Raw genomic sequence first — 24,410 nt, 5'->3', positions numbered from 1 at the left:
ATGATTCGATTTCCGGGTGTGATTAAGAGCAGCCAATCGAGACCCAGCCCACCAACGCTTTGGCAGGGAAGTTCTCAGCCCCGATCTCATCAGCAGAACAATTTTTCCCTGAATCTTCGGTGGCTATCGATGGCCAAATAGTCGTTTAGTTATTTATCAAGCATTCTTCAAGTATAAAATGAGATGGAATTCAGAACAGAAGGCAATCACTTGATTCTTAGACTCACCACTCCCGTGAGTTGAAAGATTAAAGCTCATAAAACCAGTACCCAATGAAGAGAGGAAAAAACATGCGTGCATAAAAATCCATATCAGGTTCCACACGCACAAGAAGAAGTCCATATCAGGTTGTTTTGGTTCCATACAAGATCAGAACGCAGCTTGACCTCCTGGGATGCTATCACTCATAAGAAGCAACTGACGGGACAACAAAGAATTTCTTGGGGAAGAGATGTGTTAGCAATTATTTAAATTCCTCAAAATACATCTAGCTTTGAGTGAGGGCTATACAGCACAGAGAATTTGTTCCATCGATTAATTGCTTGCACAAACCAAAATCAGATATAAAACAGCAATTAAAGTAACTGTTATGCCTTCATTTTTATCCCCACACCCACGCCACCGGTTATGATGAACTGGTAAAAACAGGCTGGTCAACGTAATAACAAAAGTAAAGTCAAATAGGATAATTTTGCTTCTCAATGTTTCCATTGTCTTCATTTTCATTTATGGTTTTTCAACAAAAAAGCAAGAAAACAAACATCTGATCTAAAGACCACTGATGTAACACCACTACCCCCAGGAAAATTGCAATATCGAGAGAAACAACACCTACATCAAAGTTCATACAGGAGCAAATTAATTTATTCAGAAATCATAAAGGCAGTTACCACTCCAACAACAGAAACCCTTATTAAGATGAGGTAACCTAAGAAAGGCATGAATATGCAAGAGCCTTCTCCTCTGTCAGTTCCTGAGCTGTCGCATCCAATTTCTTCCTTGAGAAATCATCAATTGGAAGTCCTGAGTAGAAAACTCATATTAGTGGCTAAAATTTTCTTTTCCTCACATATGTAGTTGCAGCTTTCCTCACAAGTTGTACCAAGAGAACTACCACAGAACAAATAGACATACCTTGGACTATGTTCCACTCGCCGTCACGACACGTAACGGGGAAAGAATAAATGAGCCCAGCAGGCACACCATAGGAGCCATCAGAGTAAACACCCATGGAAACCCAAGTTCCCTATAACAGAAAGTTTCTGACATTTTTTAAGCAAAAATCGCCATGTGAAAGCCACATGAATCCGCAATGAAGATTTTTACCTCAGCAGTCCCAAGGACCCAATCACGTATGTGATCACAAGCAGCACTTGCAGCAGAAAGCGCGCTTGAAAGCTTTCGTGCCTTGATAATTGCAGCACCACGTTGTTGGACGGTGGTGATGAATTCTCGGTTCAGCCTATGAAGATCAGAGTTATGCAATTAGATTGTGTTACCACATATGAAACATATGCAAATAGTGATGGAACTTTTGGATCCGTATTTATACCAATCATCATCAGCAACAAGTTGACGAACAGGTGTCTCTCCACCTTGTGTTTTCACAGTTGCATGATTGACATCAGGGTACTGAGTGGATGAATGATTTCCCCATATAATGACATTCTTTACATCACTGACTTGAATGCTTAGTCGCTCAGATATCTGACCTAGTGCCCTGTTGTGATCTAGCCGTGTCAAGCAAGTTATGTTTTTCGCAGGAATGGATGGGGCAAACTCTTTCAAAATTAGGGCATTGGTGTTTGCTGGGTTCGCTACTACCAACACCTGCAGATAAGCATGATTGATTGTTGAATGAAAGTACGTAGAGTAAGGATCTAGATCCTTAAAATTAAAAGAACGTACGCAGAGAGGACAATAAAACTGGGGCACCGAATCATCAATAGAACTCTCAACAAAAAAGACAATCGCTTAATTGTGGCATAAAAAAATTATTAAAAACAAAACACATACTGCACCCCCAATGTTGCATACCTTACAGTTTGCAGCTGCATGATTTTTAAGGGCAGAGGCCTGAGACTTGTAGATGGAGACATTCTTTGACATCACATCTTTCCTTTCCATGCCCTCTTTCCTTGGGAAACCACCAACCATGACAGCTATATTGACCCCAGTGCATGCCTCAACAACATCCGTTGTGGCAACAACACCTAATATATCATTTGAGATTGTAATGTACTTTAAGCTGATAATTGATGGAGAAAGTGAAGGAGAAGATAGCTAATAACATTGGATTGTATACTTAGCTTTGAAAGATATTACCTTTCAGAAGAGGAAATGCAGCATCAACCAGCTCCATCTTAACTCCATTTAGAGCTTCTGCAGCAGGTGGAATGTCAAGCATGTGCAAGATAACAGGCTGGTCTGGTCCCAGCATTACACCCCGTGCAATCATAGGTACAAGTGCATATCCAATTTGTCCTGCAAACACAACAGTTTTAACAAAATACATCACGACTCAAAATGTTAATGAAAGAGAATCAACAGACTTTCCCACAGTTCACAAACAGAGAATGATCATCCGAGAATCTGACTTCTCCTATTTCTGAGGAACAGAAGTTTTTGTTGTGCATGTTTGTGTTCTTATTTGGTATTAATGTTAAACATGCAGCCTGACTTAATAAAGAAATTATGTGAATGAAGAAAGCAAGAAAATTTGTCTAATGGGATGAAAGGCAGCTTCATATGACATATGTTTGGCAAGAAAAGCTGATTCCGATTGTCAGCTGGTCTGCTTTCTTATTCGATAATTGAAACTTATATCCAAATTTGTCTATTTTACTCAAAAAGACATTCAGCCAGCTCCTATCTGTTTGTATACATTATAAGCTTACAGCTAAAAAAGATGAAAAAAATGCCCAGGATTTTCTCACTTCATAAACAACAATCTTGTTTAATAACCTGTTATAAATTATCTTGATCTTCAACAGAAAACAGCAGATAGCAGGTAACAGTACCATTTTCCCAAAGGTATGATGAGGCATGTCGTGAACCCACAAATAAAGACAAATCAATACTACACATAACATATCAAATGCATCATATCAATTCAGATGATCTCAGAAATTTAACATATTACAAATTTCTCAAGTTAGAAAAATTAAACAATCCTAAAAAGGGATATCATCGAGAAATAACGTAATGAGAATAGGTATCAGCAAGATAATGGGAGGGCTAATAAAACAAAAACACAAAGAGGAAACGTGAAAATGACAAAATGAAAACATGCAGATGGGAAAAAAGGGGGAGGGGACATGTTATCTCCAGCGAAGACTCAAGATTCAAAGAATAATGTCTGAACAGCTATCCAGGAATCTGCAGATCTTGTAAGAATGTCTTTAATCTAGAAACCAACGAACAAAAAGACTCTGACCGAAAACCTTCAAGAGTTAGAGAGACCGAGTTAGAGAGACCGGGGGAACAAAAGAGCATGACCAGGAAGATTTTGAACAACCTGAAGAGGACAAATTAGGCATAACCTCAAAGAAAAGGAAGACAAAAAAATCCACGTGTGGTTTGTCCGCTGCATTTTCTGCTGCAAATTCGAAAGCTTATTCTGACCATCCCAAATTTTAACCCCCCCAAAAAAAAAATCAATCAAAACTGAATCCACCTAGACCAAGGTCGTTTTGAGGGCTTTGAGGTTGGGCTGTGCCCAAATGTATTATATGTCCTAACACTGGGTCAGATATAGATGACCCATTATGCAACACAACCCAGCTCCAATAGCAATAAGAACTTGTATTAGTTTGCCAGAGCTGGTAAGTCCTGACATATCATTAGACAGCAGAAATATATCATGTCTTAAGAGAATACATAGTTAACTGCATATTAATTTGATTGAGGCAAGCTTTAGCATGTATTAAAATACATAATTTTCTGTTGATTTAATGAAAGGACACCAAATAGAGAAGATGCCATAGAGACAATACCCAAAATTTCCCAATGTATCACAATCCACAACCAAATATATGGATTTAGCTTCAATCTAGCCACACAATGACCAACCCAGCAGCCATGATGGTCTGAAATTATATTTCCGGATCCTATACAGACCACACTAAGATAAACCGGCTATTTCCAATGCTATTGTAAACTGACTCACAGGGGAATAAAATAAAATTCTCGTCAAAACCCTGGCCAACCTTTCAGGCTTCCGAGAAGCTGGAGAAAAAATAAATGAAAAGAAGATACTTCATGAAAAACTAAAATTGAAACAAAATAAGCATAATGCAACGGAAGAAGCAGCTCAGTCTATCATTTAATGGGGGGGAAATCCAGTTAAAAACATGCTAACATCGTAATGAAATATGGCACTTGATCTCAGCCATAACCATCCGGTCCTGTCTCGGCTATTTAGGTTCAGCATTTTTTCGCTTTTCCTTTCGTTTTTGGAGCAACATGGTTTGGTTACTTTGCCACCACCAAGGATTGAACCCGGGACCTCTCGTATGGGGAAGAGGGTACCAACCAGGTAAGCTAACTGCTTTCGGTCTATTCGCCGACAATAACCATGCAGATCTACCTGTGATGTCATTTCGAGTTAGCTACAAACTAGAAAGCAACACCAGACAAACGAAAATGCGAGATTTTGACAAGATCTAGACTTCCAATGAAATCGCCTGCATCTCAAATAACATAAGCTTAAAAAAAAAACGACAGTCCAGAGATATAGAACTCCCAGTGTCAGAACAAATAAAACAGAGAGAAACGAAACCCAGTTAATACATCAAAGCAACCACCACCGGATATCATCTCATTTAACTTGTTCGATCTCTGGTCTCATCGGATCAGTAAATAGAGATGCCTAAAAACAAAAACAACAAATATTTGAAGCGGATAATCAGCTGATCCACCCATTTGACTTCACGAGATCGCTTCTAAGCGTCACGATGGAGATGGTAAAAATGGCCAGATCCGAGATCCGATTGGATCCGATCGAAGTGGATCCTAGTGGGAGATCGGAGGAAGAGAGAGATGTCACCGACCTGCGGCGCCGGTGACGAGAACTCGAACGGGATCCTTCGCCATTGGTGCGGAGCGGCGTGGAGCTGAAGAACTTTCTAGAAGGACGCGAGGAGGAGATTGCGGCAGAAGAGACGACCTAGACGATGGGGCGAGAAGATATTTATAGAGTCCAGGTGTGGAGGTACACGAACGACTCCCTCGGCGTCTTTCGTGTTTCAGAATAACCCCGGCAATGCAAATAATTGCCGATGAACCACAAGATAAAGGGCATTTTACAAATATTCCCGTGTATAATTTTTATATACCGACTTTCTTTACATATTTTCGTGGTAGGTTTTTTTTTTCTGACCATTTTTTACTAGTAAACCAAAATATTATTTTACATAAACCAAAGTAGATTTTAATTGATAAAATGCCTACAAATTGTAATGTACAATAACACTGAATGAGTCAAGCACACACAAACTTCAAAAGGCTTCAGAATGCATGGCGATGAATTTAAATAAAATAAAATAAAATCATAATGAGCCCTTTTCAATATATTCATAAATTACATTAACTTCGTAACTTTATTGTAAATAGCTTACATCTAGTTTAGAAGTCACACAAAAATAAAAAAAATAAATATCATATGATGTTATTATAAGTGGATGTTAAATAGAATTGGTTCAGAAAAATAAGACCCTTTTCACAGCCTCTCCTTTTTTGCAGTAAATAAAAAATTACACTAAGCATCACATCAACCTTTAAACTTGTTAAACTATATATATAATAGCAATGCTCAAAATTAATAATAACTAAACTCAATAATATAAAATATATAAAAACAGTTTTTTTATAGGTCGGATAGATCATATACTTCTAGTATACATTCAATATTAAAAAAAAAAAAGTTTACTAATCTTACCACGACAAATGCATTGTGTAACATAAAAAATGAACATCCATCAAAATTAAAAAAAATCATTATTGACAAAAAAAAGGGAGATGTATTGATCAAGGAAACAAATTAAAAGTACGTAACATTAAATCTTGATTAAAAAATAAGAACCAGGCATAGTGAGAACTTGAATCTTATTGTAGAACTAGAGATATGTAGATAGAGATGGAGGAAGAAGCAAATTGAATTTAGATTTGCAGAGGATGGTGAGGAAAACCCAAAGCCGGAGTCTATGGTTGGACAATTAAATAGATTCTTAATCTAGAGTTTCTACCCATAAATAATTTGTGTTCTCCTTGCTACAAGCAACATCGTGATGGTCATAGGTTTTCGCAAATGGATAGATGTTGACATCAAGGTTGGCTTGAGGGCATCCTCGTCCAACGCCCATAAAATTTTTTATTTCTTTCCTTAACAAAAGAATTTTTTATATATATTTTTTAATTATTTTTCTATGGCTTCTAGTCGCGTTGGAATTCCATCAAGAGGTGCACTTTACTCCCAGACTTCTTTTCAAAAAAAAAGGCAGCTTAATAATTTATTAAGAATAGCACTTCACTCCCATTCTTGCAATGAATAGCATTACTTATACAGCACATATAAATAGCCATTAAGAAATAAATTCTATATAAACTTATCACATAGATAGCTATTAAGAAATAACTGCTATATGAACTTTCTCGTAAAATATTACCCATATGAAAACATTGTAATGGTTATGTTATGAAGTATATAAATATTATTGCAAAAGCTGTATAAGTTTGAAAAATAAAATAAATTATTAAAGAAGAGTGAAATCTAAATGATTTTTGTAAAGCTAGGCTAGGAATGTATTTTAACCCAAATACCTCTCTAGTAGAAATCATTGATGCACTTTTTAAAATGGAAATCAGCACTTTTGATAATAATCTTTGATGTATAAAATGCTTAGAGATTAAAAATAATTTATTTTAGAGGTACGTTGCTTGTGCATTAAGTGAGTATAAGAAAAATGAATGGTAGCAATATAGTTATTGAGCTAAAATATATTATACGCTACATAATTTATAAATATAAATTATTGATCATCAAATTCAGCTAATTTGGATACGTATGTACTATAAATCAAATGGAGATACGATAATATATTGTTAAAATAAAATTTTTTTCATTGATTAGATGTATAAGTAAAAATATCAAAAATACGTAATATTTATCTGTAGATATTTTATATACTATAAATGGTATCGATTTTTATTTTGAAAAAATATATTTTGAATATTCAAATGCATGCTAGCCTCACTCAATTTTTATATATTTTTTTTGTAAATTTTTTTAGGTTTTTTACATGAATACCTAAAATTCAAATTTACGTGAATACTCTCTTTTTATGTTCATTTTTGTACCTTTATAAAATACTATTTTTTACAAATGCCCCTAATATAATAGTTCTCCTAATAATAAAAACCATATATTTTAATTAAAAATAAAGCAAAATTTTGAAATTATTTTTTTTGCTTTATATCGCTATCGTCTTATAAATATTTTCTTTTACACATCTACCATTAAGAATATTTTAATCATTTTAATTTAACATTATTAATTTTTTAATGACGATAGATGGCGTGGGTATATATACAAAACTTAAGGATAAAAAAAATATATAATCGCAAAACAAGTGTTTTAAAAGGATATACATGCAAATATAAATTTGGAGAGGATACTTGTACAAAACCTGATATTTATCCTATGCAAGAAGAGTACTGGGTGCTGAGCATATATGCCTCGAGGGTGACTCCTCTATGGTGATTGAGTGGGTTCGTAGAGTGGATTGTTATGGGGATGGTTACACTCTGATTCATGAGATTCGTAGACTGGCCCAGGAGATGAGCTATTTTCAGGTACTAACATATGTTTTGGAAGACGAACAGCGCAGCTAACTGGGTCGCTTCCTTCGTTGCTCGACATTCCGGAAAGATCATTTGGACATCCGTAAAAAATATACCTCCTCCGTTGTACTCTTTAGTTTCTTTTGATCTGACAGGATGTGTTCATACTAAAGTTATATGAATTGCTGTTAAAAAAAAAAAAAAAAAAAAAGAAAGAAAGAAAGAAAAAAGAGGAGGGTATTTACGCAAAATAAACCCTAAAATTTTTACATATTCTCTCTGAAACGGAATAGAATACCAATCGGCCCTCCAGCGAGCCTAGAATGGCAATGCCACAGGACGTGGAAGTCCGTAACAAAGGCTCGCTGGCATCTTCTTTAAGCCGGGAAGACCGAATCTCGCAGCCATTCACCAAACAATGAGCCATCGGCGACGACCGGACTTACCTCCGTCGAGAACGACGGATCGGACCCCAAACCCCAAACTCGGCCGAGGAGAAGAAGGGGACAGAAAGGGAAAGATATCGTCGTCGTGGTCTTCGAGAGGGATCGCCTCCGCTTTCTTCTCGTCGGAGAGGAGGGTATGGGGGTTGTCGCTTGCCTTCCGAGCCACCAATTCGCTGCTGGTCCAGACCTACTTCAACCCGGACGAGCACTGGCAGTCCCTCGAGGTCGCCCACCGCATCGTCTTCGGGTATCTCCCTCCCTCCCAAGCACAGCTCTTCACTTCGATTCAATTCGATATGATTTGATTCGTATACTGATATTAGGTATGGGCATCTGACATGGGAGTGGAAGAGGGGGATCCGCAGCTATCTCCATCCTCTGGTATTCGCTCTGCTCTACAAGATCATGGCTTTCCTTCGCTTGGACACCCCATGGTTCATGGTAACTACTCTCTGCCTCTATTCTTTCTTCTCCTCTCCTAAAACAGGCCGCTTTCTTTGACAGATGGGGTTAGAGAGAGGGTTTCTTGGATTCAAGAAAGGGGTTAGATTCTCAGGCCTTGTTTGTCTCGGGCAGCTCATTTTAAAAATTCTTGCTTTCTCTCTTGAAGCGGGTAGCACGAGCTCTATCCTTTTATTCTTGAAACAGGCGGAGTGAATTTTTCCTCTTTTCTGCTAATTCGCAGATAATTAATTCTCTTCGAACTCTTTGACGTGCTGTTATTTTTTAACATCTGCTCGACTTTTTCTTTAGGTCAAGGCCCCGCGGCTTCTGCAGTCCTTATTTTCCTCGTTTGGCGATTTATACATGTACAAACTCTCGAAGCTCTTATTCGATGAGCATGTGGCAAGATGGGCCGTATCCTTTTCTGATTATTCTCTACAAATCCAACTAATGCATTCCTTTTTCTCTCCCATACATTCCTTTTTCTCTCCCATGACATTAGATACTGCAGTAGATGCTGTGCTTATCTTATTTGGTAAGGATTGTATCCTTAATTCCGTTGCGCAGTTCTTTTGTCAATTAGTGAACTGGTTCATGTTCTTCTGTATTACGCGAACATTATCAAATAGCTTGGAAACAGTGCTGACCATAATGGGACTGTACTATTGGCTCTCTGCCAGCTGTTCTTTGGAGGATGTTTCTACTGCATCGAGGAAATTGGCATTGTTTATAGCAGCATTAGCTTGTGCCATTCGGCCAACAAGTGCTATTACATGGTTCTATGTAGGGATGCTGGATCTAGTTGGACTGCAGTCAAGATTGGGGTTCCTCTTTCTTGAGGTAATCCCGATAGGGTAGGTAATTATTTTCTGTTAGTGTATGTTTACATTACTTATCATATTAGTTCTTCAAAACTTGAAGAATTTTCTACTTAAAAGTGTATTCTTTCACTATGCTATAACACAAAGAAACTTGGTATGAAACTCAAATTGAAACTGTGCTTGTACTTTGTTGAGTAGCTCAGTTTTTTTAAAGGATCAGTTGCTCTATGGAGTTACATAATTCAAGTTCAGTTCCTGCTTCACCAAAAATAGAATGAAAAAGGAAACAAAATTAAAAGGGATGTAAACCCGTGCCCGTTAACTAAGTTTATGGTTCAATACCGTTTTTATGGTAGATCCATAATACAATTTTCAATAGAAGGTTAGGGAGACACTTACAAATTAGTAAAATGGGAGATGGAATGTAGAGCCCAAGTCACATAAGATGCATGCTGTGCACAGCATTCTAAGCACAGAACATGTGGTTGTCTTATAATGTTTGCCTCGACCACCATGTTCATCTCTGGAAAACAGCGCCTAAAGAGAGTATCTCCACTGCATATTGTTTATGTTTATTAAAAATTTTTCTTGTCTCTCTCTTGCCGTCACTAATGTGATAGGATTCATGCGTCAATCTTATGCCAATCCTCTATTCTTTTGTGTCAAGGATCCAGGTTGGTGTTGGCTGCATCTTTTATTGATCAATTGCTATTAAGTAGTCTTAGGAATAGGACCCACTCTCCAAGCAATATAATGCCATTAAAAGTAGTAATTACCAAAGTATAATGCTTTTAAGTTTACCCTCAAAGTCTGATTGGTTCAACAACTTGTAAAATGTATTAGAAGATGTAGAAAATAGGACGAGCTGGATTAATACTAGATAATGTTAGCAGGGTAGATACTAAATAATGGTACTGAGCTGTGCATGATTATGTAGACCATGAACTCATTTTGGTTTGACAAACTAGGAGTGAGCACAAACTGCTTGGAGGCTCTACTCTCGAGGGCAACCATTTTAAATTTTTTGCAAACCATTTGTTTCTGTCACAAATTTAGATCTTGACTAGTTATAGATTAATAACGTATTGACAGTTAAGCTTCATGATGAATATAACATGTGTAATATTGTGCTGGAATGCTGAAGATAATAGTAGAGAACAATGGTTCTAATCATCCAAAATGGTTTTTAGCCTTAAATTTGTGGAAATTTAATTGAATTTAAGGTCTTGATCACAACCTATTGTCATGATATGAAGAAGGTGACTATATTTGCTATCTTGGAGCTATTGCACAGAAAAATATATGTAAACGATGTCATGCTGAGTAGAACATTAGTGGGATGGTTGAATCTTGCATGGAGGTAATATGAAGGGGAAAGTATTCTACCACGATGTAATTCTGGTAAAAAGTTAAATAGTTAGAATGTCGCGGTAAATATGATGCAGGTACATAAAAATAATATCATATGTATAAAATGCCAAAAGTGGTAAAAAATAGAATTTGAGCATCACAAGCAGTTAATGTCACCACTTCAATTTTGAAGTGATGGTGAACTTATTGAGATGTGATGACCTTGATTTGTGATGACAGAGAAAAATTAGGCAAGAGGGGGAAAATAAGTATGGATTGGTTGGAAAGAGGAGTTGATGGACCTAAGATAACATGTATGCTAAGTAATGTATTTATAAAGTGGAAACCAGTAGAAGTAAAGCTATGAGTTTATAAGCAAACATTTAGAGGGTGTTTGCATACGGATGATTGACTTTAAATAACTGGATGACAGCTGACAGTCCCCTGTGTGTCAGTTTTTACATATGCTACTTTTTTCTTTATTATAATTTATTATTCTCTTCTACTAAGTTTTTGATGTTAACAGGGTTCTAGTGGTTGCGGTTACATGTTTGTTTGATCGGTGGATGTACGGGTCATGGATATTTGTGCCTCTAAATTTTCTTAAGTTTAATTTCCTTTCTTCTGGAGGGGACTACTATGGAACTCACAAATGGCATTGGTACTTTACTCAGGGATTTTCAGCTATGCTTTTGACTTTCTTACCTTTTTCAATATATGGCATCTTTAAATCAAAGAAATGGAGGCTTTCAGGTCTAATTGCTTGGGTTTTAGGGGTTTATAGTATGCTTGGTCACAAAGAATTCAGGTACTGTTAGTTTCATAATTTATTGTTCATGTTAATTTGTTACAACATTCTTAACCTTGTTTTACATTCTCATTCCTCAATTGATAAACAGGTTGTGCATTACAGGTTTGTCCTGCCAGTACTTCCTATAGCTTTGATGTTTGCTGGCTATTCATTAGCAGTGATGTCAAAACCAGATTTTCCAGATCCGAAAAGAAGAAACAAATATTGCAATAGATGGCCGTTAAGAGTGCATCTGGCTGTTCTCTTCCTCATAATGAGCAATGTTCCAATGGCATTATATATGAGCATAGTTCATCAGGTAACACAGTACTTGTTGACGTGGGATATCTTTGTTTACTTTTCTTTTTCCTGGTTTCCCATTCTCTAAAGTTCAGTACAAACAGATTCTCTTTCATCGTATCATAGAAGTTCTTATTGGTGTCTTGAATGCAGTATGTGTTTCGTTTTGTTGCTGTTGTTGGGTCAGTTGGGTTGGGTTGGGGTTGCAATGTTTGTTTGTTTATTCTTACATTGCAAATTTGCCAGCCAGAGAGGAAGTGAAGATGTTATGTTCTATCTATCTAAAGAGGCCCATGATGGAAAGGTGAAGAGCATTCTATTCCTTATGCCGTGCCATTCCACACCTTATTACTCTACCTTACATCATAATCTGCCAATGCGCTTTCTGGATTGCACTCCAAGGTTATTCTTTTGAGCAATTTCTCAACCTTAATTTTGGTCGGAAATGCTTGCATATTGAGTATGAAAGTTTATCACTGGCTTAAAATTTTCTTTGTCTGCAGTGACGGTAAAGAGATCCCAGATGAGTCGGATCGTTTTCTGATGGATCCTGCTGGCTTTGCGACTGACATGTTTGGGAATTCATCTTCACCCAGTCACATAGTATTGTTCAGTTCTGAAGAAGGATCTTTAAGGGAGTTTCTGATATCACATTCCTTTAGAGAGGTAAAGTTACCACATGGAGCATACATTTGTACTTAATTTTTTTCACTAAATGAGTTAATTGCTTTTGCTGCCAGCGCTTGTCAGTTGACTGGAACAGACTATGCTGCTATTTAATAATCAATTACAGACGTCCATTATATTGCAATTTATGGATTTTAATAAGGATGGTCAATTACCAATAGTTGTACTAAAGCTTAATCCAGTGCTGGACTGTTAATTAATCAGTTGCATCACAGGGTAGGCTGGAACCTTCTGATGACTATTTTGTAGCATGTTTCTTCTTGAATTATTTGCTTCATAAGGTTTCAAATGTTCTTCACATTTGCAAATTTTTGTTTCTCCCTGGACTTCTATGACGAAGATTATGTGAATATATGATTTCTTAAATTAGTAATGCTAACCAATCTTGAGGAGAAATTTTAAATATGTTCCTCAGAGTTGCGATATCCAGACAAATCTGAAATACCCTTGTTGGCAATTTTTTAAAGTCTTACAATAAAGATTTCGTCCTCTTATTTTTTTCCCCGCAAATAACTGTTAACCTAAGGCACTTTACTTTTGGGCAGTCTGGATCAACAATCAATGATGGTCAGCCTACTTGGTATTGCTATTTTTGTGCATTATTTGCTTGTATTCCATAACATTTGGTGGTTTCAACAATTTGATTGCTTATAATTTGCCATATTCTGTTAACCTGTTGCCATTGAAAAACTTTTATGATGATTACTGGTTGTGCTGTTGGGATTTTTTCCCGTATTTAACTACCATTTCAATTTTTTTCCCAAAATTACATTTTTTTTACTCTCTTTTGTTTATATAGTGGCTGATTACCATGAAATCAGATGATCTGTTAGCTGCCTTATTTGAGTGACAATAAGTGAAAAAAGGACAAGGATATAATGACAAACCCCAAGTTGAACATTGTTGGAACCTGGCCCAACTAGCCCGTAAGTCGTCCACATCAGGAACGTTAAGGGCCATTTGCTTGGGTGACACATCCGCTTACAGGCAGATTTTTCCTTGGAGGTAGAATGATTAGGTAGTAGGGTTTGTAACTTTTGTGCCTTCATGGATTAATTTTATATATTTTTGATAAATCTGGTCGATTAAATACAGTAATGGCAACCAGAAGTGAAGGGAAAAAACATTGTAGCTACGAGGATAAGCTAAAGTTGCTTGACATGTTGTCGAGTCGGTCTTCTTCTTCCTTGATATCTTATTATTCCTTTCTTTTCTTTCCTCTTTGTCATGGTTGACAGGTGAGGAGGTTTTTCCATGCTCATTTCAAAGTGGACCGTGATCTTCAAGCATCTGTTACTGTATATGCTCTCGCAGATCTTGCGGTGACTTGATCGGTTGGTTCTCCATCAGCAGGCTTTTCTCGACTCTTCTAACTTTTTATCGCTTCTATTCATCAATTGGTACTTAACTGAGCTGCTTTATTCATTTTGAAGTCAGACTATCTCGACTGACAACAGGATGCAGCATGTCCCAGGATTCCGATTTAAAAATCATCTTTTTGTGCCAGGAAAAGTTTAGAACTATATTCTCAACATTTTTGTGTGGTTTATTTTCTGGGTTATCATCATGCACGATAAAAGCTTGCTTCTACCATTTTGACGTGTTTATCATGTTTCTCATCTTTTTTGCTAGTACATGTTAAGATTGCTTATTGAAGGTAAAAGACTTGGCTTGTTATTCCTTTGTTGGCACCAGGTACAAATATATGTGCACAAACAAGCATAGAATGCCAAACTTCACTACCCAAATCTCAATCCTGTGCTCTCTACAGGGGCTTCAAAATTTGTGCCAAAACTATGTAGTTTCCATACCAAATTCTCATGGTAGTTTACCACGCAACCCTAGCATGACTACTGGAGCAGCCATGAGTTTCTCGACTCTTCAAGCTCAGAACTCTCGGAGGGACATGCTGGGGTTTATTCAAGAAGAGTACAGCCCCTGTAGGGCTATAGTGTTGGGCCCCTGTCACCCACTCTGGGTTAAAGGTATATGGACAGGCTCAAAGGCCCAGGCAGCGGTAGCGAGGCTGATACCTCAAATTGGATGGTCAAATTCCTCGAGCACTTTTGTCATGCTGCATGAGCCGCTCTAAGTCTTGTGTGTAGCCTCGCCCGGGGCTGAAGAATGTATTTTGGCCATAGTTGCTAGCGGGAAGGATTTCCGAAATTTTAAAGCGGTGCATGGTAAGCAAGAGGCATATATATTGTGTGGTCGATTACTTAGCTAATGCATAGCTGCAGATGCAGGGTAGATGCCAATTTGGACCAAAAAAAATATATCCTTCTTTTATGTCTACCTTTGCCCTGTCTGATGCTTATGGTATTACTAATATTCAAATAAAAGTGAAAAAAAGGGTAAGGAAACGAGACTGGAGTGCCTAACATCATAATCTACCGCAACTGAATCGAGGTCGGAATGAAGAGATCACTGCCCCCCCTCCCCCTTTTTTATTCTTTATGGAAAGAGATCACTGCCCTGTAAGACATAGGTGGAATTTTATGAAAAAATATTGGACACTTCGACCTTATGCTAGATCTACCATATTGACCTCAAACATGAACCGAAAATAACGGCTTCGGCACTAGCTTCGAGCATCTAACCAACCAAAGTGAGCGACTTTAGTCTCAAGCGAGCAGGAGCCATCAGTAGAGAAGAACGATTAACACATATGGACAAGAACTAACAATTATAACAACCAACAGCTCCAGCAGTCCGCAGTCATGGCAGCACCACGGCATGCGCCCCACCAGTATTGCCCACTACCCACGTGGACAAGCTTCCATGCTGCAGTAGTATTACTGGCTGTTACCTGACCATCAGTGCACGCTACGTCAGCTCAAATAACAACAAAATGAGCTCTCTTATATAAAAAGGATAGCTGATAGCTCAGTTGCTCAGGGGACCTTAGGTACGGCACATGCAATATTTATTACTCACAAAGTTACACTTTTCTGAAATCTCTCTTTTTAATATTATTGCCTCTTTATTCTGATTTAGGCATCAAAGAATTTCTTGCCAAAAACTCTCCACTTCTTGCAGGCCATCAGCAGAGGAGATTAGCACCCGACACTCCAACGGGCATGCTCAGCTCGTCTTCTGCCCCAGCTTGGCGTATGAGTGAGATGGGCGTCATGCGAGCCAGGGTTGCTCGAGGAAAGGCTGGGCCACAACCGAGAACGGCAGCTGAGTGGGGCAAAGGGATGGCTTGAAATAATCATGATAAAAAAAACAATAGTCTATGCAATGGCCTCGAGGAGAAGGGGAAAAGGGGGAGGCGAGCTCCTCCATCATTTCTCGAGGATATTTTGTTTTGCTAGCAGAGTAGCAGGTATGCTCGGTCCAGAGACCTAGCTCGAGCAATATTCAAGAATGATTTTCCCTTGGATGGATGATATAAAAATGGTAGCTGGTCTTCGACAATCCATCAATTCCTTTCCTAACATCGTAGTAGAACCTTCTCATGTGCTTTGCGGAAACCCGAACGTACCGTGGAAGTAATCAAGTAGCTCTATGCCTGCTCCATTTTGATTCCATTCACAACCGACGCTAGCAGAATAATAACCTTATTAGAATGCTTCATTATCTTTCACTGATAGCAACACTTCTTTTTTTTATTCGTGCAGAAACAGTGATAGCAACAATTTTAATGGATAGAACAGCCATCAGCTTCTGGCAGATCATGATGATCCCTCCTCTCCTTCTTTTCTTTCTTTTCTTTCTTTCTTTTTTCTTTTTTTTAAAAACGGCAATTCATATAGCTCTAATGTGAGTACATCCTACTAGATCAGAAAAAAATAAAAAGTACAATGAGGGCGGAAGCTCTACTGTGGACATCCATAGAAACTCTCCGAAATGCCGAACAACATATGAGGCGACCCAGTCTGCTCACTACAAGAAAATACACTTTCAGCGACCACTTTCGGCGACTAAATGAATAGTGGTCGCTGCAAATAAGGCTATCTGCGACCAACATCCTTGTTAGTTACTAAATGATTGTCCTACACCGACTAAATGCATATTTGGTCGTGGAAAATCAAAACCAAGTTGGCAGGGTGGATGTAAAACTTTTGGCCACTAAAGTTTGGTCGCTGAAAATTAGGCTATTTGCGACCAACATCCTTGTTAGTTACTGAATGATTGTCCTACACCGACTAAATGCATATTTGGTCATGGAAAATCAAAACTAAGTTGGCGGGGTGGAGGTAAAACGTTTGGCAACTAAAGTTTGGTCGCTGAAAATAAAGCTATCCGCGACCAACATTCTTGTTAGTTACTGAATGATTGTCCTACATCGACTAAATGCATATTTGGTCGCAGAAAATCAAAATCAAGTTGGCATGAGTCCAATATTTCGCGCGGGCTGGAGGTAAAACTTTTAGCGACTAAATTTTGTCCTTAAAGATTCACCTCCAGTGACTAACAAAAATTTAGTCCAGAAAAACTTTTACGAATGACGCCTTTTTTCGATAAAAAAATTGGGCAGAAAGTTTGAATTTTTTAGTGACCAAACTTTTGGTAGTGGAAGGTTTCCGTAAAACCGAACGATGTTGCACTAGCCCCTGTAAGATGCTAATTTCTAAGTTCAAAAAAAAAAACTACTTATTTTCAAACGGTGTCGTTTAACATCTTAATTCACTTAGGCATATCCTCGTCTCTTCGGTTGAATCTCAATCCCACAACTTTTCTTCATACTTAAATTCTTTTTTATTTTTATTATTATAATATAATTTTAAAAGCTCGAGCTCGATGCTTGACTCCTTGTCAAATAAATATACGGATCGACAGGATACGCGGCATGCGGACGTGGGAACGGGAATCCGCTTAGAAATATATAGAATTCTTGGACATCCTACGGGCATGATATTTTTGAGTAATTATAAATTAAAAAAAAAGGTAAAAAGAGAGAAATCTAAAATGAAACTAATTAAGTGTGCTTGCCGCCCCACCCAGATACCTTCGATAGCCCAAATCCTAATCGCTCTCCAACCATTTCTCTTCAAATTTTTCGGTCTAAAACTACTAACCCTATATTCAATCTACCATTGAAGTCAAAAGGAGCGTATTGTTCTGGATCTGCTGATAAACATGACCAAAAGCTTAGATCGGACCCCATTCTGCCAGTTAGTACCATTCAAATTTGAGAATTCATATTCCAATGATTTTTAAACACAACGCTACATAGCTACAATGGATGTGACCTTCAATGCTTACCATTAATGCTATTAATTATATCTATAGGAAGAGAATTTTGTTTTACATTCAAAGAATGATGGCTTTTCATATAACTTATTTTCAAATAACTAAAATTCGTAGAATTCATGCCTCTTGTTTTCCTCCCTTCTATATCTTTTAGTTAGTGGGCATTCTTCCATGGGTTTAACACTAATATGACCACAATTAAACCATTTGAAACAGGGCAAAGAGTTTGTAAAGGCTCTTTTTGGAAAGAAAAAGGTTTGGGACCTTTTGTTTTAGATTTTGATCCCAAATCTGTATAAATTCTCAGCAAGATTAGATAGATCTAGCAGAATTCAACTCCACTTTGACACCCCCCCCCCCCCCCCCCCCCCCAATGGCTTCTATCATGATTCCACTTAAATAGCTTATCATATCCTTTTTTTATTGTTATTGGATCTGGTTTAGATTTGGATCTAAAACTAGATAACCAATAACTATTGTTATTGGGGTATTGGATACTAAAATCTTAATCAGCTCCCATTATGATCCAATATAAAATTCCCATTGAACAAACTTGCCCCTAATTGACCTCCTTACATGGCCGAAGAAATTAGCAAATGGGAATGGCACCAGTTGGATTTCTTCCGCTAGGGTTCCAGATTCACCTCTCTCACCGTCGGTTGATCCAGATTTGGGTGGAAATGTCGACGATGGAGCACCTCTTCATGCAGATTTTCAAGCGGAAGAACTGGATCGAGGACCAGCAGGCAGCAGATCAAGTCCCACGTGCAATCTCTGGCCTACAACCTCCTCGCCGACGGCGCCCGTCCTCCTCCTTGGCTATGGGCCATGGAGTCGGCTGAACCTGGTTGCCCTAATATTGAAGGTATTCGATTTCTTTCTCCCTCGCGTTGGGGTTCCTAGGATTTTGAGCCAATCCGATTCTTTCTGGAGAAGTTTCTAAATTTCTTCGAGATTTCTTATTACTGAATCGAGAGTTTGGGATTTAGGGTTTTGTTGTGAATTTAAAGGAAAGGGGGCTTTCTGGTTTTTGATTTGAACTCATTGTAGCCTAAAGGTTTCTTGAATTGGTCATAGGGTTTTCATAGGTTCAATATACTACTACGAATTTAAAGCTCTGGCATTCTGGTTCTTTCTTGTGTTTTACTTGGTGTCTGGAACTATGGTATTGTGTGTTTCCGGTGTAGTATGTCTTCCTCCTCAGATTCTTGAAATATTGGCCATAATTAGCTTGAATTGTTTCCGATAGTTGCCCGAGAGTTCTGATTAATATGTATTTAGCGCTGATTATTGTAGAAAGCAATCCTTTTTCTTAGTTCCTTTTGTAGGGTAGGTTTTAGGTGCTTGATCCAGGAATGTTTTCTTTAAATCTTTAATTTTTTGCTCATGTTGCACGGTTTTATAGGACAACTTGTCCTCTGGGTTACCGGAAGCCACAAGTATCGTTAAGTACTCAACACTGCTTGATTTTGTTCAGCACTGGATTTGGACAGCCGTCTATACCTCTCTGAGTACCGCTAACAGTTACGGTCATTACTCTTCAAAACTTGTGGTGCTTTGGATTCATAGTTTTATTGTTTTTCAGAATAATGCAGGAATGCATCGTTGAGAGCTCTGCTGTGCTGTAGCACAGACCAGTGTACCACAGGATGTGCCTCTTTTTGGATTACCTTTTCCCTGGCATCAAGGTTTTAGGAAAATGCAACAGAGTTGTGACACCCATTCTTTAAGTTTGATGAGTGTGTAGCTATTGGTGGCCTGCTGCCTTGAGTGAATCAGCAACGGACGATGGAGCATGATAGAAATGTGATCTAAATGCATCTGTTAGCCTAAGCCTTTATCCAGGTGCAAGACACCCAGCTTTGTATTGAGCCACTTTGTCTCACCATCTGAGCTAATAGTATGAACCTTATCCTTTTCTGTGCATGGTGATCCGTGTCAGGGGTGAAGCCAGACTGACCAGGTTTGTGCCTTAACCATTCCATACCATCGAACGTGACAACCCCCGTAAAAGCCAGAATAGTGGGTTAGTTGTTGAAGGGGACCACGAAGGGCAACCGATTGACTTCTACGGTTACTTGCAGCAAGTATTCTATATTAATGACACTGCAGAGAGACGTGGCAATTGGAAAGTTGTTCAAAGATTCAAGCATCGAGGTATATGGGATGTGTCACAAATGAGTGATTTTAGAACCCAATGATGTTGATTTAGGTACTTGTACTAGTTGCATTGATCATACTACATAATGATTTTACTTATGTTTTTAGGACAAGTTCAAAATCTCGGATGATTATCATGGCAATCTAGTAGCTCAGCAAGCTGTCCACAGAAAATGCTACAATATTCACAGAAATTGGAGGCACAATATGAAATTGCATTACAAGCATCTTAAGAACGTCTTAAATGTGGACCCTTATAGTCATCCATACGAACATGTGACTCAAGAGGATTGGTGCCACTTAGTTGACGATGTGTGGAAAAGCAAAGAACATAAGGTAACTTACATATTTAGTGCTTCAGAGTTTATAAGTAAAATATTTGATCATAATGTTTTTTTTAGATTTTTAATTTGTATTTTTTTTGAAGGTGAGATCAAAAGCTGGCAAAAAGAATAGGAAAAAGCTTGAGTACAATCATTGTTCAGGATCTCGGTCATTTGTTGCAACAATGACTATACCGGTAATATGTTTTTGAGTATGTACTGGCTATATTTTTAGTGAACTGCCTGTGAAACAGTCTATGGGATAGTTTTGGCTATTGTAAAATAGACAATTTGCTGCAAATAAATTTTTTATTCTAGTTTGCTACAAGTATATTTTTGGAATCCTTTTATGCAAGTAGATCTGACAGTTATTCTAGTTTTCTTATTATGTAGTGGCTATATGCTAATCTAAATTACACTTTGCAGCCGGAGTTTAATGGTTGTGAAAATCTTGAATTTCCAGAATTTTATAAGAAAACTCATACCAAGAAGAACAAAGAGTGGATTGATCCTATTTGCGCCGTAAAACATGTAGGTATCTAAAATCTCAATAATCATTTAAATTAGTTTCTGCTTTTGCAAGTTTATATACATTTAATTCTGTTGTTACCTTTGCATTGACAGTCAAAGATGTTGAGCTTGCGAGAAGAATCTTCCCAATCCGGTGTGTGATTAACATCAGAGGAGATGTCTAGGCAGGCACTTGGAAAAAGGAAGAGATACATTTTTGGATTTGGGGTTGGGCCGAAGCCCTTTTTATCTTTTTCCACACCTAGTCGTGTGTCACAAGACCATATTGGGGAGTTGCAGAAACTTAAAGCTGAGATGGAGGAGATGAAGATGGAGCGTGAGGAGCTGCGGAGGCAATTGGAGTAGGAGAGGAGAGAGCGTGAGGAGGAAAGGAAAGAGCGAGAGGAAGAACAGAAGCAAATTGCACATTTTACAAGTTTGGTGACAGAGTTCTTAAAGGAAAAGACTCAAACGCACAAGTCATCTATCCATCATGATAGGGCCATGTATTCAACTGGTGGTACAAATACTCGGTATGTATTCTCATTTATATTACGTAGGTTATTTAGAGATTTTGACTAAATTAAGCGAAATGTCATTGTGAACTTATACTTGAATTTTAGTTTATTATTTTCCACATGTGGTTATTAATTGTGTATTCTTTTTTCCTTTCTCAGATACATGGTGGAGTTATGAGCATGTGAAATCTAGTTTTTGGTACATGGATAGCTTTTGTTCAGATGATCATGGTGGAGTTGTCTACAAGCAGAATCCAGTTTTTGGTATAAGAATATTTTTGTCTACATGATGGTTGTTTGGATGAATAGCAAGATCAGATATTTTGGAATTTTTAATTTACATTTTGATGTATTTGGTGATGATTATCACCTTAACATATGGTATGAATGAAACATTGTGATGTATGGTTAATAGGTATGCTTGACTTTAGACTTATAGATGATGATATTTATAATAAATGATTATGGATTCTCCAACATTGTGTATACTTCTATTTGGATGAGCAAATGTATTGTGCAATATGGATATTGGATAAGCTGTGGTGGTTGTACTCGATTTGGAACGAGCCCAAAAATAAATATTAAGCTTATAATTTGAATTATTAATTAATTACAGGTTAATACTTTCTACCACCAAAAAATGTTCGTTGCCAATGCATTCTAATACATTCTACGACCAAACTATTGGTGGGGGAAGATAGACATTCAGTGACCATTTTTTTTGGTAGCGGAAGATACATTCCACGACCAACTATTTGGTCGGCATTGAAATTAGCGACAATAGATTTGGTCGCTGAAAATTTTCTTCGGCAACCAAACGTTGGTCGTTGTTGGTGTACCTAAGGTGACCACACAATATTGGTCACCAAAACCTTTTAGTGACTAGGGTTCGGCGACGAAAGGTATGCTAGTCGCGAAAAGGTTTCGGCGACCAAATATGGTTATTCGGCGACTAGAATCTTAGTCGCTGAATATGTATTTTCTTGTAGTGGCTGCCAGCCATGTTCGCCTTCCAAAATAAATGTGTTATCTGGTACTCACCCAGCTCCACAACCAGCCTTCACTGAGCTAGCATTGGCTTTCTAGCGGTTCAAGCCAAGAAGAAAGGATTTAAGGAGCTTAAAAGCCACATCTCAACCCATCCAGAAGGCAAACGCGGAAAGGCTCCAGTAGTTGTAGACGAACGTGAAAGAAGCTTCCCTTGTTGTTCCCTAGTCTTTTCATCTTTGCCTTCTGTTGTACAGCACGTCAGACTTTGCGATATGGACAATCATCGCACTTGTATGCAACATTGCACGTTGTAAAAATTTACTAAGTGTTCGGTACCCTAAATAGGTGATCTTAAATCTTGAGATAATCTAATTTTTGATGATCTAAGATTATCATGTTTGGCATGCTATTTTTCAATGACTAAAGATTCCAAAAAATCCATGAGTAAATTGTTTGGTATTCCATAAAAATTCAAGATCACTGATCATATAATACCAAAAATACCCATGATATAGTCCATAAAATATATTTATTTATCATATAAATATATTATAATAAAATATTAATATATTTATTAATATATTAATTATTAATATATTCAATAAAATATATTTATTGGTCCTAGAAATTATTAATACTATAAAGATATATATAATAATTGTTATTATAGAATTATTATTTTTAATTAGACTTATAATATATTATTTTTAGTATTGATATTTGTTTTGATTTAAAAAATAACGCAAATGGAAGTAACATATTACATATATAATTTAATTATATAAATATAAAGGATAACAATATATTTCCACTATAATTTATAATTATCATTGAATAATAAATTAATAATATGACAACAATATGATTAATAATATATTATAATATAATATATATCATAAATATAATATATATTATCAATATAATATACATAAAATTGATATAATATATTAACGATATATTGATATATCAATTTTTTTTGCTGAATTGAAAGGTATTTTTATCCTCAAATTTCAGCCCAAGATCACTGTTCTAATTACAGCTTTCAGAGCAATGATTTGTTTGTTGATAGTTTTAAAGTTATTATTCAGTATGATTCCTAAGTTTCTATTAATTCATAGTACATGTGTACAAATGTATGGTCATTAATATGATTTGAAATTTAGATCATGAAGGTTGACTTCACTAACATCAACATGACCATTTTTACTACCTCTTGTCTACTCTTTAAGTTGAGAAACACCAATTATCCAATTTGAAAGTATATAATCAAATTATAGTTGATAGGATAAAATTCATGTGATATTTTAAAAAAATCAGAGATAATGCTAACAAATACTCTTAATAATAAGGTCGTAAGAAAGAGTAAGTTTTAAATTTTTAAAAAGGTGATGTAAATTCTCCGAGCTATGATGATTAAAGGGAATTCTTATATCTAGAATAAAAAAAAAGGTGAGAAAGCTTGAAGCATTCTTATGGATGTCCACTAAAATCTAAAAATGTGAGACATCAAAATATTTTTAAATAAAATTTAGCTGAAGAATTCATTTTGGTTCAAGACTTCCTGAAAGATTAAAATAGAATGCAAAACTTATTTAAAGATGAAAATTTGAAATACGAGAAGCTTGATAAATTAAAGATTATATTGAGTTTAGAAGAAATTCCTAAATATGGTAAGGTTGATCTGATGAATGATTAATTAAATCTAAAAAAATCTAGAATAAGAGGAACCTAATCAGATAGATATTATGGCAAATTCAGAAAAGATTTTGATTCAAGAACCAATTGATTTTAAAGTTATTCAAGAAACATTTAAAAAATAATATAATTGATCTAGTCGTAAAGATCATATTGAGAAATCCTGTGATTGATGAGTCAAAGCTTGTAGATGAAGCATAAATAATGTAAAAATTCTATTTTCATCAAAAAAAGGATATAGAACTTTTATTTGATTATTTATGAAATGGAAGAGCTAGCCGGCTCTGGAGCTGCTCCAGTGGAGGTACGAGGCATCCTCTCAGGAAGTGTCGGACATT

The 24,410-nt window shown here is 36.8% G+C and overlaps 3 protein-coding genes across 8 annotated transcripts; 2 read left to right on the top strand and 1 right to left on the bottom strand.

Moving 5' to 3' along the window:
* Positions 1 to 659: 659 nt before the first annotated feature.
* On the bottom strand, positions 660 to 5,207 carry LOC103718268 (malate dehydrogenase-like). Its single transcript, XM_039115024.1, has 7 exons — positions 5,052 to 5,207; positions 2,326 to 2,484; positions 2,038 to 2,213; positions 1,553 to 1,830; positions 1,327 to 1,462; positions 1,135 to 1,246; positions 660 to 1,023 (listed from the first exon to the last, which is right to left on the bottom strand). Exons 1-7 carry the CDS (start codon positions 5,092 to 5,094, stop codon positions 929 to 931), a joined length of 999 nt encoding a protein of 332 aa, XP_038970952.1. The 5' UTR covers positions 5,095 to 5,207; the 3' UTR covers positions 660 to 928.
* A 2,938-nt stretch (positions 5,208 to 8,145) lies between these two features.
* LOC103718269 (GPI mannosyltransferase 3) lies at positions 8,146 to 14,354 on the top strand. 2 transcript variants are annotated; one of them, XM_039115023.1, is made up of 9 exons: positions 8,146 to 8,532; positions 8,609 to 8,726; positions 9,039 to 9,143; positions 9,297 to 9,569; positions 11,575 to 11,708; positions 11,814 to 12,009; positions 12,241 to 12,392; positions 12,494 to 12,656; positions 13,916 to 14,354. In XM_039115023.1, the coding sequence occupies exons 1-9, from the start codon at positions 8,258 to 8,260 to the stop codon at positions 14,006 to 14,008; spliced, it is 1,509 nt and encodes a 502-aa protein (XP_038970951.1). In that variant the 5' UTR covers positions 8,146 to 8,257; the 3' UTR covers positions 14,009 to 14,354. The 2 variants fall into 2 exon arrangements, with proteins under 2 accessions (XP_038970951.1, XP_008805223.2); XM_008807001.3 differs by having other exon boundaries at positions 9,297 to 9,583; positions 11,427 to 11,708.
* Positions 14,355 to 18,246: 3,892 nt separating this feature from the next.
* On the top strand, positions 18,247 to 21,864 carry LOC103718272. Of its 5 annotated transcripts, XM_039115021.1 has the most exons (8): positions 18,247 to 18,741; positions 19,462 to 19,721; positions 19,819 to 20,033; positions 20,145 to 20,372; positions 20,464 to 20,556; positions 20,786 to 20,894; positions 20,984 to 21,402; positions 21,547 to 21,864. In XM_039115021.1, exons 3-7 carry the CDS (start codon positions 19,977 to 19,979, stop codon positions 21,052 to 21,054), a joined length of 558 nt encoding a protein of 185 aa, XP_038970949.1. In that variant the 5' UTR covers positions 18,247 to 18,741; positions 19,462 to 19,721; positions 19,819 to 19,976; the 3' UTR covers positions 21,055 to 21,402; positions 21,547 to 21,864. The 5 variants fall into 5 exon arrangements, 3 of the variants coding, with proteins under 3 accessions (XP_038970949.1, XP_038970948.1, XP_038970950.1); XM_039115020.1 differs by having other exon boundaries at positions 19,282 to 20,033; XR_003387727.2 differs by having other exon boundaries at positions 18,247 to 20,033; positions 20,823 to 20,890.
* The last annotated feature ends 2,546 nt before the right edge of the window (positions 21,865 to 24,410 follow it).

Source organism: Phoenix dactylifera, chromosome 17, assembly GCF_009389715.1.
Source record: "Phoenix dactylifera cultivar Barhee BC4 chromosome 17, palm_55x_up_171113_PBpolish2nd_filt_p, whole genome shotgun sequence".
Classification (NCBI taxonomy): Eukaryota; Viridiplantae; Streptophyta; class Magnoliopsida; order Arecales; family Arecaceae; genus Phoenix; species Phoenix dactylifera.
This window is presented reverse-complemented; position numbering and strand designations above follow the sequence as displayed.